The following is a 16,765-nucleotide window of genomic DNA, read 5'->3' on the forward strand; positions in this document are numbered from 1 at the left end:
TGGCTGTATCAATTTACATTCCCACCAACAGTGCAAGAGGGTTCCCTTTTCTCCATACCCTCTCCAGCATTTATTGTTTGTAGATTTTTTGATGATGGCCATTCTGACTGGTGTGAGGTGATATCTCATTGTAGTTTTGATTTGCACTTCTCTAATGATTAGTGATGTTGAGCATCCTTTCATGTGTTTGTGGGCAACCTGTATATCTTCTTTGGAGAAATGTCTGTTTAGGTCTTCTGCCTGTTTTTCGATTGGGTTGTTTGTTTTTTTGATATTAAGCTACATGAGCTGCTTGTAAATTTTGGGGATTAATCCTTTGTCAGTCGCTTCCTTTGCAAATATTTTCTCCCATTCTGAGGGTTGTCTTTTCACCTTGTTTGTGTTTTCCTTTGCTGTGCAAAAGCTTTTAAGTTTCATTAGGTCCCATTTGTTTATTTTTGTTTTTATTTCCATTTCTCTAGGAGATGGGTCAAAAAGGATCTTGCGGTGATTTATGTCATAGAGGGGCACATTCTTTTGAATACTTCTGTAAAAGATATTAATCTTTTTATTATCATAAATATACTCAGTGATGTTTTTGACTGAATGGGAGAATAAAGGCGTTTTTTTTTTCCTGAAAGGATAAATCTTGAAATATTTTTATATAGGAGATAACTGGGTGTCTGTCTAGATTGGCTCTTTCTGTTCCAACCTATCTTGTCATGTTAAAAGTTTAGTGTTTAAGGCATACATTTTAAGTAATTTTCTGGATGATCTTTGAAGAGATTTGCTGGAGACCCTACAGGTTATGCTGGAGACCCAGAAGGGAAAGAATCATCACCTGTTGAAGCCCTAGGTCTGGCTTACTAATGAATAGCATCTGTACGGCTGGTAGCTCCTATACTCATTTGGCAGATGAAGGAATTGAGGTTTAGAATTATAACCAAACCACATAGGTTACATGAATGAAACATTGTTTTAATTTATTCTAATTGGTTTGGATCAGAGCTCTACTCTTGTAACCATGCTTACCTCAAAATAGTTGAATTGGGCTTCCCTGGTGGCACAGTGGTTGAGAGTAAGCCTGCCGATGCAGGGGACATGGGTTCGTGCCCCAGTCCGGGAAGATCTCACATGCCGCGGAGCGGCTGGGCCCGTGAGCCATGGCCGCTGAGCCTGCGCGTCTCCGCAACGGGAGAGGCCACAACAGTGAGAGGCCCGCATACCGCAAAAAAAAAAAAAAAAAGTTGAATAACCATTGTTCTAGGCCACAAAGTCAGGGCTTTTATAACATTTCTTTCCGAATTTATTACTTTAACTGTATAATGTTTGTTATAGATTTAATCTTGTGATCACTTAAACGAATATTTTTAAGTATTTTTTTAGTTTCACTGTTTACTAGTTGCACTCTTTAAAAACTTATATATGCTTTTATATGACGAGCAGTGTAAATTGTTTTATGTAGAAAGTAAAAATATAAACCCTTAATCATTAAAGTTAATAGTGTGCATCTATAATAATCCCTGCGATCACGTCTTAGTGAGGCCCCCACCACGCCTTGGGAAGTGTTATTAATTGAGGGGGAAAATTGCTCTCTAAACAATGGGGTGTGCCTCTAGATTAGTATAAGTAGAAGTCTCAAGAAGGTTCTCATCTTAAGATTCTCAAGTGAATGGCAGCAAGCCTGACTTTCTTTTCAGAACCAGAAAGTTTTCTGAATTCCCTGAGCTCCCACTTTTCTAGGGACCTCCTCCTCCTTCTCTCCATATGCTCTGCAGGATTGACTCTTTCCCCTGCAGTACGCTTGTTGCTGCTCTGGAGTCTCTGGGTCAGCATGGGATGTACTGCTGACTTGCAGACTTTATAGTTATGTATGGACAGGACACATTTCTAGTTGTCCCTTTGAGATTGATCTTTTGAGAAACAGCATTGTTTATGGTGGTGAGGAGAGGGTGGGTCCTACAAGCGAGGGTACTTCTGACAGCAAGGGTGTGGGCGTGGCTTACTTTTCCCAGGCGCCAGCTGGTGTCCTACAGTTTAGTTTCTTTCTGACGCTAATGACTCAGCGTTAGCACAGCCCCTGCAGGTTTAGGACTCAGTCCAGTCTCACCAGTTGTCCCCACTTCAGATGCCAATTGCAAGTCCTTACACCTGACCATTGGGTTGTAAAGTCTGGGGGCTCCCTACGGTTCCCTCCTCAGGTTTGATAATTTGCTGGAATGGTTCACGGAAGTCGGGAAGACACTTCTTATGTTTACTGGTTTATAACTCAGGAACAGCCAAAAAGAAGGGATGCACAGGGCAAGGTATGAAGTGGAGGTAGGTGTGTGAAGAACTTTCATGCCCTTTGCAGGTACATTACCCTCTCGATCCCAGAACCCTGTCATTTAGGGTTTTTGTGGAGGCCCAATGTGGCTACATGATTGATTAAATCACTGTCTATTTGGCGATTGACTCAATCTCCAACCTCTCTCCCTTCCGCTGACATCAGAGGTGGGGCTGAAGTGCTAACCCTCTACTCATGCATTGACTTTGTATTCATGCCTTGGTCTTTCTGGTGACCAGCCCCAATCCTGAAGCTATCCAGGCGCCCCAGCCACCAGTCATCTCATTAGCTGACAAAAGACACTTTTCAGTTCTGCGATTCCAAGGGTCTTAGAAGCTCTTGTGTCAGGAACTAGAGACTAAGACCAAATATTAATATTTTAACCAGTGATGTTCCTCTCACTATTATCATTCAGGAAATTCCAAGGATTTTAGAAGCTCTGTGCAAGAAACCAGGAAAAGACCAAATATGTGTTTCTTTTTATGTGACAATATCATAGCGAGTATGATTTAAATAGCAAGCAGGGAGAATCATTTTGGAGAAGTATTTAAAATACATTGGAGGGACCTCCCTGGTGGTCCAGCGGTAAAGAATCCGCCTTCCAATGCAGGGGACGCGGGTTCGATCCCTGATCAGGGAACTAAGATCCCACATGCCGCAGGGCAACTAAGCCCGGGTGCCACAGCTATTGAGCTCGCGCGCCGCAGTGAGAGCCTGCGTGCCGCAAACTACAGAGCCCACATGCTCTGGAGCCCACACGCCACAACTAGAGAGAGAAAAGCCGCACGCCACAGCTAGAGAGAAGCGCGAGCGCTGCAACGAAGAGACCGAGCGCCACAACGAAAGATCCTGTGTGCTGCAACTAAGACCCAACGCAGCCAAAAAAATAAAGAAAATAAATAAATAAATAAGATAAATAAATATTTAAAATACATTGGAAGGATCGAGGGGAGTTGTAAGCAGGCTGCCTGTGAGGGGCTACTTACTGTGATTTTATCTGCAAGTAATATTAGAGGCAGAAGTTGTGGTCGACCTCTTAGTACCCAGCTGTCACAGGTATAAATCAAATATGGTGGTTTAACTTTTATTTATTCTTGAGCACTCTTAGTGGGTTCTGTATGCATATCTATTTCTACTGCCTTTCTCCAAGAGCTTTTATTTCTGCCAGAAATATTCAGAGTTGGAGGCAAAAGCTTGGTTTCCCAGGTGTAAGTCAGAAGGAATATTTTTAATATTCTGGGATCCTGTGTGCATGATCCAGGAGCTTGGTGTTTGGTCTGTAGGCAGGCAGGTTCTACTGATTGTTTTTTAGTGATGTGGCGATTGAAAAATTTCAGAGCAGCCGTTGAGGGTGCTGCTGGTATGACAGCAGTGTTTTCAGTGGTTTACTTCAGTACGTTTGTCCAGGGTCGTATCTGTTTTCCCGATTCCCCCACCACAGTAGTGCTTGTCAGGGGGCTGGCTATCCTTCATAGGAGGCCGCTTAAACAGAGGAAACATGTCTCCTCTCGTGTTTCTGTAAATACAACAGTCCAGTAGTCTAGATTTCTGCCATGAGGTAAGAGGCTCACCAAGAAAAAAGATAATTAAGTGTCGGCATAGAATTTTTTTTTTTCCCTGCTATAGCTGGCAAACCTTGCAGACCTTGAAGAAATGAGAGAAAAGAAGGCCTTCTTGCAGTATTGACTTGTTTTCTTTTTGCTTAAGCATTACTCGTTGATTGAGGAAAACAGTTTATGAGATTCTTGCTTGGCTGTGAGAACACAGTCTACACCAGCTTTATTAGGGCTGTGTTGTTCAACAGTGACTCTGTGATACTAATACTTTTGGGTGAAAATGCACATGTATACGTCAGTGATTCTCAGTCTTTTCCTCAGGACCCCTTAAGCTCATAATAATTTTGAGGACCCCAAAGAGGTTTCATTTCATCTTCTTTCTTTTCATTTCCTTTCTTGAACTCCCCTTCCCTTCCCTTCCCTTCCCTTCGCTTCCCTTCTCTTCTCTCCCCACCCCATTTGCCCCCTTGCCCCCTTTTCCTTCCCATGGATTTACCTTAATGGTACTTATTTGCTGAAAGTTAAAACAGGGAAACATTTAAAGTAACAATCATAAATGCATAAACAGTTACATTTCTTTTCTTGAATTCATCCATTAGTTTTATTTTCTAGGTTAAAAACCCCAAACTACGCTCATCTTTATTCATGTTTTCTATTATTAAAACAATTATTATTGTTTTTTGTTCTTTTCTTTAAAAAATTTTTTTAATTAAAAAAATTTTTTTCTGGAAAGGCATTTTATTTTAAATATAGCAGTGTGTACATGTCAATTCCAAACTCCCAGTCTATCCCTCCCCGCCCCACTCCCCCGCCCCATAACCATAAGTTTGTTCTCTAAGTCTGTGAGTCTGTTTCTGTTTTGTACTTACTTGCTGAAAGTTAAAATGGAAAAATTTAAAGTAACAATGATAAATGCATAAACAGTTACATTTATTTTCATAAGAAAATAACAGTTTTCCCAAACCATAAAAATAAAGAGAAGAACAGCATTGTTTTACATTTTTTTCAGAGCTCTTTAATATTGGGTTTAATAAAAATTGGATTATCATGTCTGCTCTGCATTCAGTCTGTTGGACCATGTTGTTCTGGTTGAGGTATATTTGAAGAAAGTCCAGCTTACCAGGGATACATGGTTAGAAGGGGTGCAGTATTTTAATAGCCTTTTCAGATAATTATGGATATTGTTTGACACTACATAAAACTTGACAAATGGTGGTTTTTTAAAGATTAGTTGCAACATGAAATCTGAAATCCCATCAGTGAACTTTTTGTTCTCTATTAAGCTAAAAATTCATTGGTCTATCTTGCACTTTGAGTGGCTCTTCTATGCATGCGTGATTTTGTAACGTCATGCATTGGTAAACAAAGATCTGTGTCATACAGGTCTTCTTATATAATATAAAAAAAATTACATTTGTTATTATCACCATCAATTTCATCAGAAATAGCTTTAATTATTGGAAAGCTGTCAAGCTCACAAAAGTGGATACAAATTTTCCAAAGTTCTAATTTTGACTCAGAAGCTTGAATTTCACCATTGTCAACAAATACTGTCAGTAGTTTTTTTGTTAAAATGACAGCTTTCTTTGTTCACTTTCATTGCTGCCAGATACCCAAGTCTGAATAACCATAGCTTGTCTGTTAATCATTCGTTCAAGTAAAAATGGTGTTCCATGAAAAAGGCAGCTCATTCAACATGCGATTCAATTAATTGCACATGTGCTTTTCCCAAGACAACCGTTGAACTTCAGTGTGCAGCAGAAGGGCTTTCTGCATACATCCCATTTTATTGCACATTTAATAAAATTGATACTTTTTTCTTTTTTTTTTGCTTCATCAAGGCATTGTTAAGAGAACACCCCCCCACACCGCCAACTGCAAATTTGAGATAGTCAACAATATAACGACTGCATTGATGCCACTGCCTTGATTCAAGCTAAGGCACCAACAGTTTTACCCTTCATTGCTTTTGTGTCACCATTACAGATGTCAGCAGTGTGACACAGGCAAATAACGTCTTCATGTTATTATTTTTTCAGTTTATTTTTTAAATTAATTTTTATTATAGTTGCCCCTTCATGTTATTATGAAATTGACCATACAGACCTCATGAAATTGTGTTGTGTATCTCCTGGAATACACAGACCTTACTTTGAGAACTGCTGTTACACTATTAGCTCTTCTTTTGTTCTTGTTGAGAATACAGTTGGGAAAGAAGGGAGTTCTATGCTGGTAACATTTTCACAGATTTCCCAAACTTTGATGCATTTGCACCAAGGGACCTTTCCTTTGCCTCATTCTCCCTTGATTCTACAGCAAACTGTGGCATTCGGGGTGAGACTCAGAGCTTCTGAATGTTGCTGTGCTGGTATATTAAAAAAAAGAGATAATTATAGTAATAAAAACATTGGTATTCATTGAATGCTTACAATGTCCATGTCCTTGTATGGTTTTTTTTTTTTTGATTTGATATTTGTATATATTGTGGAATGATCACCAAAATTAGTCTAGTTAACATACATCACCACACAGTTACAAATGTTTTTCTTGTGGTGAGAAAAAGATCCACTTTTAAGATCCACTCCGTTAACAACTTTAAAATATACAATACAGTATCAATCAATCAATCAATCAATTACTAGTTAACTATTAATAGTTAACTACTGATACTATTGATATCTTAATATTATATAATAGTTAACTTTTTTTTAACATCTTTATTGGAGTATAGTTGCTTTACAATGGTGTGTTACTTAATATTATATAATAGTTAACTTTTTTTTTAACATCTTTATTGGAGTATAGTTGCTTTACAATGGTGTGTTAGTTTCTGCTTTATAATGAAGTGAATCAGCTATACATATACATATATCCCCATATCGCCTCCCTCTCCTTGTATGTTTAATATCTGCCCCTGCCCTCTTCTTTTGTGAAGGTGTTGTGAAAACTAATTTGATATTCAAAAAATCTTTAAAACAGTGTGGTCTATTTTCATTGCCTGACATCTTACAAAATGCATCATATAGGGAAGTAAATATATACCAACGAGATTACAGTGTAACTTTAGAGGTTCATTAGTTAACTATAGTTGAAGAAGAGGAGGAGGAGAGGAAATTCCTAGGCATAATGATGCCAAATGATCAAAACATTTAGAATCTACGATGCAAAAAACATTTCCCCTCTTCCGTATATTGGAAGATAGAAAGTATTTTTTTCAAAAGTAACTGGATGAAGAAGGTACACTAAAAAGAGACTAGAAACAGGAAAGGTGTTTAGAGGCTGAAAGGGAGGATTTTCATTTGGAATTGTGTGATGATGAGAGTATTTAGATATCCTGAAAGTACTTTGCCCCCCAGAATATTTAAGACTTGTAGTTTACATGAATATCATGAATCTGGGAAAGGCAATAGCCAAGGTTAGTCTATTCTTGAACAATGCCATGGTTCAAAGGTAAGCAAGAGCTCTTGGAGATAGAGGAGGGGTGAATAATTTGATGAGATAATTTCAGGAAGACAAAATACTTACCGTCAAGAATGTGCCAATATTTCTGACTTTTAAAACTAAGTTAAAATCTGAATTATCATTATCATGTACTTATGATTAAATGCTGTCTCTTTTTCCCCTCTCATAAAATTCAGCATGGAATTGACAGACAGATCATATGAAAATAAGATAATTGGATGGATTTTACGTAATAATATATGCATTGTATAATAACTTTAGAATTTACAAAGAATTTTAGCACTTCGGAATTTAAAAAGAAATTTTACATTTACTATTTCATTTTAATATTAAAAAGAAAAAAAATCCTGAAATAGGTGAGAAAGGAATGATCACCATATGAGAATCTATCTTATGGAAGGAGTTAGAATTTAAAGCTAGGTCTTTGGGGGAGTTCCCTCACGGTCCAGTGGTTAGGACTCAGTGCTTTCACTGCCATGGCCCCGGGGTTCAATCTCTGGTCAGGGAACTAAGATCCTGTTAAGCCGTGTGGTGCGGGGGAAAAAAAAAAAAACAACTAGGTCTCTGGAGAGACAGTTCCTGTACTTGGGACTGCACAGTGTTCCTGCCCTGCTGCTTTGCATACTCTGGCCTGGAGAGCATCCAAACAGAAGACAAATGCTCTTTGGGCCGGAATGTGACCTAATTTTGGGGCAGGACAGCTGTAGAGCAGGGTCCTCTACCAGGTCAGTGTTGAGTCTGAGGACAAGCTCAAGGTGTGTCCTAGATCAAGTCTTAGACCAAGTCTGCCAGAGGGCTTGGCACACACACTTTCCTGCTCTCTGGCTCCATTGTTAAGAATTGTTCTTTTCCCGTACTTGTTCATTTTCACTAGGCTTTTAGGAATTAAATATTTCCTTAATCCCTAAAAATATTTTGAGAACTCATCACCTTAACTTACGACCATCTAAAGGAATAAAAGCATCTTCCATCTTGTGAGTTTCCATCTTTTTTAATAAAGCAAATGATATGATAAATTCATTGTAAGCCAATAAGTAGAGTCCAAGTTATTCAAACCCAAGGATTTTTTTTTTTTCAGTTTAGATCTCATTTTTAGTATATATGTTGGAGATATTAGCTATTAGACTTTATGGTATTTCAAGTTCCTGGTTAACTTTCATTCCCATCTTTCATTTGTCAAATTTTCGTCTTCACAGTAAGTCTTCTATTGTGTATTATAAGGAAACTGATGTGGAAACGGTTAACGTTTAGTGTCAGATTACTTTATTTCAAATGTAGGCAAAGGTTCTTACCTTTTGTTTTGTTTCAAACACTGCCTCTGACTGAATGCTAAGCATTTTCCATTGTAAATAATAATAATGCTGCTGCTGATGATACCATCACCACCACCGGCACCGCCATGGAAACAGGAACATTCCCTTTTGCTTCAGTTGGCATTTGATGTCTTTTGAATTATTTTCAGCCTAATTTAACTCTTCCTATTTTCCACTTGAGCAAATCCACTTTGACTTTTTCTAAAACAGGTAAGTCAACAAGGCAAGGAAAGGAGCACATTAGTTCACAGGTATACCCCTTCTGGGACTTGAGGACATTGCTCTACAGTATTTATTTGTAGCCCTGAGACAGCTACTGGTGAGGAAGTTTAGAGTGTATCACAGCTGTATAGACATCAACTACTAGAGGTAGCTGCGGTTGCTGCTACCCGCTTTGATATACTGTCCTCTACTATAGCCATGAGGAATTTTTCCTCTTAACCTGTTATGTCTTTCTGTATTTTTCTGGCCTTCTATAAATTTTGGTAAAATGTCATTTTTGTGGAATAGATCTATGCCTCTTTCATGTTAACAGATATACATGCTTAAGAGATTTGACCCTCTGGGAAATCATACTGAACAAATGAGATTGGACATAGGGATTGTCTTTTGTATCCATGTAATGGCAGTATATCGCTTGGCACATGATAGGTGCTCTGTAAATGGTATTTACATGAGTTTTGAACCTAAAAGTTAATTAAATGAAATACAATTAATAAATTTTTATTAAATCATGCACAATGTTAGGTCAGGAAACTAAAAATATTGGTAAGACAGGTAGTGGCTAGCAAATTCCCCTGTTAGCTGGAAGATAATCTCACACATATAAACCCTTTTACCCTGGGAAGTATCATGGTAGCACAAGAAACACGGAAGGAATGGAGTTGCGAGGAGGGAGCGGTTTAGTGATTCCTGGCAGGGATGGGGGAAGGAGTGGAAAGGAGGGTGGTCTGTGTGGCCGTCGGATCTCAGGTAGTCCTTGATGATGCGGACGATGAAGATTTTGTTTCACCTCTCGGAATATATTTGAAAGATAAAATAGGTTTCCTGTCTGACATTAATACCACAGATAATTTGGAGTGTGTGCTTCTTTTATAATCAGGGTTATTGTTTTTCCCTGAGTCCCTTGCTCACTGTTTTCACACCCTTTCTCTTAAGAGTTGCCTGAGGTTCCATCGATTGAGGAGGAAGTGGAAGAAACCGAGTCTTGGGCAAAGCCTCTGGTCCACCTTTGGCAGACGAAGTCCCCAAACTTCGTGGCCGAGCAGGAGTATAATGCAGCCATGGGCAGAATGGAGCCGCACTGTGCCGTCTGTGCTCTGCTTATGCCCTACTACAAGGTAGCCGGGGGAGGGGCCCCCGCCCACCTTTCCTTTCACTGCAGCACTTTCTGTGTGACTGTGAAAACACAGATGAATCTCTGTAGGGTTAGTAGGCACATGAAGAGGAAGACATTAGTACTTCTGTAGCTAATGGCTATCAGAGAGCAGCAAATGGAATTCCTGAGTGCCACTTGAGAGACTTTTCTCTGACGGTGCTTTATATCATTTGTGAATGTCTTGGTTTATTTCAGTCAAGGGGCAATTCCAACCTTTCTTTCTACCCCTTTCACCAAGAAACACAGAACTTGAAGCTTAAGAATAGTAGGAGCTTACAAAGAGAGAACTTAGATCTAGTCTCTGCTTTATGTTTGAAAATATTACTCTCAATCATATAAATGTCGGCTCTGGGCCCACATTTAAAATATCTCTCTTCATCTTCCCACATGGAACGTGCAAAAGACACAGCAGGACTCAAGGCAAACTGAATTGTCCAGTTCACCCTCAGCAGCCAGCCATTCATGATATTATTTTCAGATGTCATTTTGTATATGTTATGCTGATAGCATCTTAGGTCACAGAGAGCCACATTCTCCAGCACTAACACAGTCAAAATGATCTTTCAGAATCTGGTAAGAGTAAAACTACCAGATCCATTTTTAGGTACAATATATTTTAAAGTCTATTGATGTGAACATTGTGTTCTGGGTTATATTTTCACTGATAGAGTCAGAAATATTTTACTCAAGATCACATCATTCCTAGAGTTCCACATTAAGTATATCTGGTTAGACGTTTCAGAGCATGAATATGTATGGTGTGCCGCATTCTCAGACCTTTGTAAATAGAGGAAGTAGTTCATTCACTTGTCTTTGAATGTGACACTGGTGAGTGATTAACCTTATTTTTATTTCCCATTTAGTCACTAAATTTCTGTGTTTTCTTGGAAAAACTTACCTTTATATTGATTCTTGCTTCTGTAGCATAATCTGCCTGTATATTTACCCGATAATTAAAAAATTCCAACTAAAATTATAAGATGCTGGGAAATTTATTAATATAAGGTCTCTGGGGATAATAAGATAGTTCATTAATTAGTTTCAAGTAAACATTGAATATTTGTTGTATATTTTGGTGAGAGGTGACGATTTCTTTTTGAACATTATCCTTTGTTATTTAATGACATTTGCTAGATCTTTCTGTCTTGCTGTTTTAAAACTTTGTGGTGAGTCAAACAGCCTTCAAAAACTCTCTAAATACTGTCGTGCAAATTAAAACTGAGGTCTTTGAAGATACTCCTTCAGGTGTAACCAGGTAAGGTTCTTCAGTAAATGAAATCAGATCTGTTAACCTAGTGCAAATAAAGAAGCAAAAAAAGTTCATCAGAAGAATTGATGCTTTTCCTGAACTATGTATTTAAGAACATAGTTTTAGTAGCTCATTGATTTCTGTACCAGCAGATGTACAGAATACCCTCCCATTCCTACAGCTTAGCTTCTGGATGGGAGCCTGAGGAGCGGCACTGATAAAGAGCTAATAGTTGGGCCCGGGAGAACAAGAGGAAGTACAGAAGCTGGAAGTTAGTGCATGAACAGCTATTAGTGGATTTGAGTGACCAGAGCAAGTGATCTGAGCTCTTTTCCATGTTTTTCACTCACGTGGAAATATTCTGTTTTTCAGCCAGATAGCAGCAATGAAGAAAATGATTCCAGATGGGAGACAAAATTAGATGAAGTGGTTACTTCAGGAGGAAAGACTAAGCCCCTCATTCCAGAGATGTGTTTTATTTATAGTGAGGAAAATATAGAATATTCTCCACCTAACGCCTTCCTGGAAGAGGATGGAACAAGTCTTCTGATTTCCTGTGCAAAGTGCCGCGTACGGGTTCATGCAAGTAAATGAGTCTATCACTCATTAATCGCTGGCTTTTCAGTGCTTCACATAGTCTCTATTTCTCACCCCTTTGTAACTTGCCAAATCTGTCACATTGTACTATTGGCATTATTACTGGTTAGATCATTCTTTCTCACATTTCTTCTAATGAAAGTATGAATAGGTGTAATCATCTCTTTTCCTCCAATTTTGTGTGGTATCAGTGGAGAACAGGTCTGGTTCTGTTTGTTTGTTTGGTGTCCAAATGTGGGGTCATTGGGGGATTCCTTTCACATGCTTGAATTTTACTTATTTTAAGTTTGTAAAAACTGAGTTTTAATCTCTAATGTTGATTCATGACTGTTTTCCTTTGTTACTTTTGAAAGAGAAATGAGTATGCTTTTGGTGAATTGGGGAATTATTGCTAAATTTAATTATCGAGTTAAAATTTTATTCTTTGTAAGGGTAGGGAGATCTTCATTGCCTTCCAGGGGGAAAAAGTGCTTAGAGTTGTTTTCCACCAAGACTGAGAAGGTTAGGCTCCATACCTGTTTCAGTTTGGTGTTTTTACATAATTGTGTTAAGTGGCAAATACATTTTTTTAGATTGGTCTGCCATATAAATCCTCTAAAATGTATAAAATGGATCTATTAAACATTGCAGTTCTATTTTAAAGCATTTTAAGATTCCACCTCTTACCAAGTCAAATGTTCTGTTAACGTTCTTATGTATGGTGTGAGTCTGTCAATGTAGTATGAATGATTTATAATAAAGGTATTACCTTCTATATTTACCCCAGAGTAATACCAGTCTTGTGTTAAGGTTGAAATTGCCTGGCTATCTAGCATTTATTTATTAGATACTTTCATCTTCCTCAAGGGATTTGAACCTGATGTGCTTGAAATGTAATTATATAAAACTTCTTATTTGCTTCTATCAATTTGTAACACACATACACATATATATACACACACACATTCACTCTGTGTGATTGATTGTATTTATATGAGAGACAGTGCACCATTTCACAAACAAGTTTGGATTTAATCTTGACTCCAGAATGCACTAGCTATGCAATTTAGCCATAATATTTTATAAACATGTGCTTGAACTAAACACTTTATGGTCTTGGGTAACTATGATAGGCTTTTCTTTGGGTAATTACATTTCTGTTATTTTCTCTTCCCATGTCAAATGTTATAGAAATTTGATATTAAAAATTACTCCTTTAAATTTTACTCATTTAAATCTTTCAAAACTCTTTTTTCAGGAAACCAGAGTCACACTTTTGTTGATACCGTATAATTGCTACATATATTTATATCATCAGCTATCTCTTTACATCGTTATTTTGAGTCAGGCATGTACTGAATGGACAAATAGAATTGAAGACAGCTCTTCATCACTAACTATGAATTGTGCATCCTTTGTTCCTATCACTGAAATTAAAGCTAATTAAACATAATTTTTGAAATGTAGTTTTACATTACATTAATTTTATGCACTGATTTTATGTACATAAATATTATGTCACAGTTTATTTATTGTGTCATTTTAAAACTTCCCCAAACTTTGCTTCATAAATTGCAACTTATTTTGAAATATGTTTTGCATGAGTAAAGGACTAGACTTGACAATTTAGAAATTTTCTAATCACACATTAAGTATTATCATCAGTATTCTCTATAATAACTGTTGTGAGCACTGGTAACTACTAAGATGCACACTCTCATTTTTTCTGGCAGTGATAATCCTATTAGCTTTGAGGCATGGGAACCAAAAGTATCTTTGAGCCAGCCTTGCTAATTTTTTGTTCTAAGCAGTGAGAATCAAAAATGGTATGGTAGGCCGTTGTTCCGATTTTATTTATTCAGTGCTAAAATGTGTAATATTGTCGAAATGCAGAAGACTTTAATTAATGGATCCATACTATTATTTTATAGGTTGTTATGGTATCCCTTCTCATGAGATCTGTGATGGATGGCTATGTGCCCGGTGCAAAAGAAATGCATGGACAGCAGTAAGTGGCTAATTTTAGTATCTTTTAACTCCTTTTCTCACTCCATCCACTGTGGGTCCATTTAAATCTAGTGGTCAGGTAAGATGGTACACATGCTTTTGTGTGCCATTCCACAGTTACCTGTATTTCTCATCTTCTCTTTCCAAATCATCCTACCTGGTAGCTCTATATCCATTGTGGAAATGTTAAATACATTTCTAGGCATCACCGTTTGCTCAGGAACCTATGGAGACTACTGGTTTATTAGAGCAGTCCAAAGTATTGCTTCATGTTCTTGCCCAGCTCTATTTTGCAATTCTTGAAAATAAGTCTTCTAAGTAACAGTGAATGTGGGAATCTTCAGTGACCTCTCAGGTCACTGTGCTAATTCACAATATTCCACTAGCGTGAGGTCCTCCCTGCTTATTCATTCGTACATTCATACTTTAGAAAATTTTAGAGTGTTCTGTGCTAGGCATTGCTGTGAACTTGAGATAGAAACTTCAACAATAAATGATTCCCCACTTGGAGAACACAGATTTCTCTTCACCTAAACTGTTTTTCCTGAAGACCCTGTTGAAACTTTAAATTACATCCAAGCATTGCGTTCCATTCTGTTAATCCACCATGTTACCCATTTTGCCATTTGATTATGTGCTACCTTAACTTTTCTTTTTTTTTTTTTTTTTTTTTTTTTGTGGTATGCGGGCCTCCCTCTGTTGTGGCCTCTCCTGTTGCGGAGCGCAGGCTCAGCGGCCATGGCTCACGGGCCCAGCCGCTCCGCGGCACGTGGGATCCTCCCAGACCGGGGCGCGAACCCGGTTCCCCTGCATCGGCAGGCGGACGCGCAACCACTGCGCCACCAGGGAAGCCCTACCTTAACTTTTCTTAAAAATTCTCTTTCAAGAGGTATCAGAACATGGTTGAAAGTGGAGACCGATCAGATCTCAAGACTGTATCCCTCACTCTTGATCTCAAAGCACATGCTCAGCTTGATTTTGATTGTAATAGTAGCATTTGCTTTATTCCGTAATGATCTCTAATGATAATGAATTAAATTTCCTTGCAACCAAAGTTAAAAACCTGAAGGACAATATAAGGACAATGCTTTACATGAGGAAAATTTATGTCATGATTATGTATGTTTAGCTCTCAGTGTTGAAACAGACATATGGTAACTATAAATTAAAGGCATTGTGAGAATGTCTTTCTGTATGATTTTATTGCTGGCATTCACTCTGGGTAGTGAGGGGAAAATGGGGCAAAATATGGACACTCTTTAAAGTCCAAATAATCTGATTTCATATTAGAGGTAATATCTCCAACTTAAGAATTCTTTTCATTAGTGGGCCCAGATAACATTTTGGTATTTCCTTTGGTGTGTTCATTATGTTAACAAAAACTGTATAAATGTACAGCATCTTTAAAACAGCCATGAAGTCCTGCTATAATAAATATATTCAGCTCTTGTTTATCAAGCTGGTTCTATTCATATTATATGAGCCAAAGTAAAGCCTTGTAGAGTCAGTTTTACTAATGATATCTCCTCATTCACCCTGAAGTATAGATTTAGAATTTAGAGATATTCTAATCCAGTTCACCAAGGCATGAAGAGTTCTCTGTTCCATCCACAGTTACTGCTTGGCTCCTGTGCTCACACACCGAGCAGTCCTGTTACCCAAGGTACTACTGTCCTTTGCATGGTAGAGCCAGGGCCAGGCCTAGGCCAGCCACCCTGATTCTAAGGCAGCTTCTGATCAATTATGTCATTTTCCTTTAGCATGTTGACAGAAGGAAATACTTAATCACTCTCTGCAACTGATTTGAAGCATCTTTCTATTAATCTTAACCCCTCCGCACCCTCAGAAAATACAGTGTACCTTTTGTATTTTAATATTGATACCATGTAAATCTCTTTTAATTTACAATAATAATGGAAGCTCTTAAATACAGCTTTGCATTGATTTTTTTTAGACCTACATAATTTCTTAGTTCTAATTGGAAATGATCTGAATTCTCAGTGAGCCAGTTGTTTTTTCAGTTTATTCGTTTTGAGTGAACTTTGTCCATGAAGCTCTATTTCTAAATTTTTCTCCTGAGAAATAATTGAATTTTATTTTAAGCATTGCCGAGAAGTAACTGATAATATTGATATTTTGGCTTTAACACCCTTATTTAGTGTGGCATTGAGTGTTGCAATATTAATTTTTTACTAAGCACTTAAGTATGATTCTTTGGATTTTGTGGCTGGAATGATTGCATTTTGAAAGTACACTTAGACTTGCTTTCTTAGGAATCAATCTCACACTGTTAGTTTTAGGTTCCAGAGGAGTCCTAGACCTCCTTTTATTGATAAATAGAAGCTCTAAAAAAGCTAATGGAAATCTAACGAAGCAGCTGAGGTCAAATGCTATTTCATTGCTGGCTTTTATTTCACTAACTCTAATTACTAATTATTTCCTGGGATTTTCTTTTTAAACATGGTTTGTGAAGGTAAGGCTTATTCATCATGAGCACAAAACACTCCAAGAGCATATTTTGCTTGGGATATGTATTTATACAACAAATGTGATTGTTTTAGTTAATTCTGTTTCCTTTTACGATTAGTGCTTTGAATATCTTGAGGGTAAGAAGAGGGTAGCCTGAAACACCTTGTATTCATTTTCATAAGGTATGTGTGAGAATTGTATGTGGTAGTTCTATTTTTTAAAGATTCTTCTTAAAAAGAGTGTCTGTTGATAGGTGAATGGATTAAAAAAAAGGTTATGTGTGTGTGTGTGTGTGTGTACAATGAATATTATTCAGCCATAAAAAAGGAAAGAAATCCTGCCATTTGTGATAACATGGATGAATCTGGAGGGCATTATGCTTAGTGAAATAAGTCATAGAAAGGCAAATACTGTATACTCTTACTTCTATTGGAATCTAAAAATAACCTG

The 16,765-nt window shown here is 37.6% G+C and overlaps 1 protein-coding gene across 5 annotated transcripts in view; it reads left to right on the forward strand.

Moving 5' to 3' along the window:
- KDM4C (lysine demethylase 4C) overlaps positions 1-16,765 on the forward strand; it is a 425,934-nt gene that overhangs the window by 250,786 nt on the left and 158,383 nt on the right. For all 5 annotated transcript variants that reach the window (XM_028493976.1, XM_028493977.1, XM_024126758.2 and 2 more), the window contains 3 exons: positions 9,795-9,976; positions 11,636-11,849; positions 13,771-13,847. In XM_028493976.1, coding sequence (XP_028349777.1) covers positions 9,795-9,976; positions 11,636-11,849; positions 13,771-13,847 — 473 coding nt within the window. The remainder of the gene's footprint in view (positions 1-9,794; positions 9,977-11,635; positions 11,850-13,770; positions 13,848-16,765) is intronic.

The sequence above is a fragment of the Physeter macrocephalus genome, chromosome 9 (genome assembly GCF_002837175.3).
Source record: "Physeter macrocephalus isolate SW-GA chromosome 9, ASM283717v5, whole genome shotgun sequence".
NCBI lineage: Eukaryota > Metazoa > Chordata > Mammalia > Artiodactyla > Physeteridae > Physeter > Physeter macrocephalus.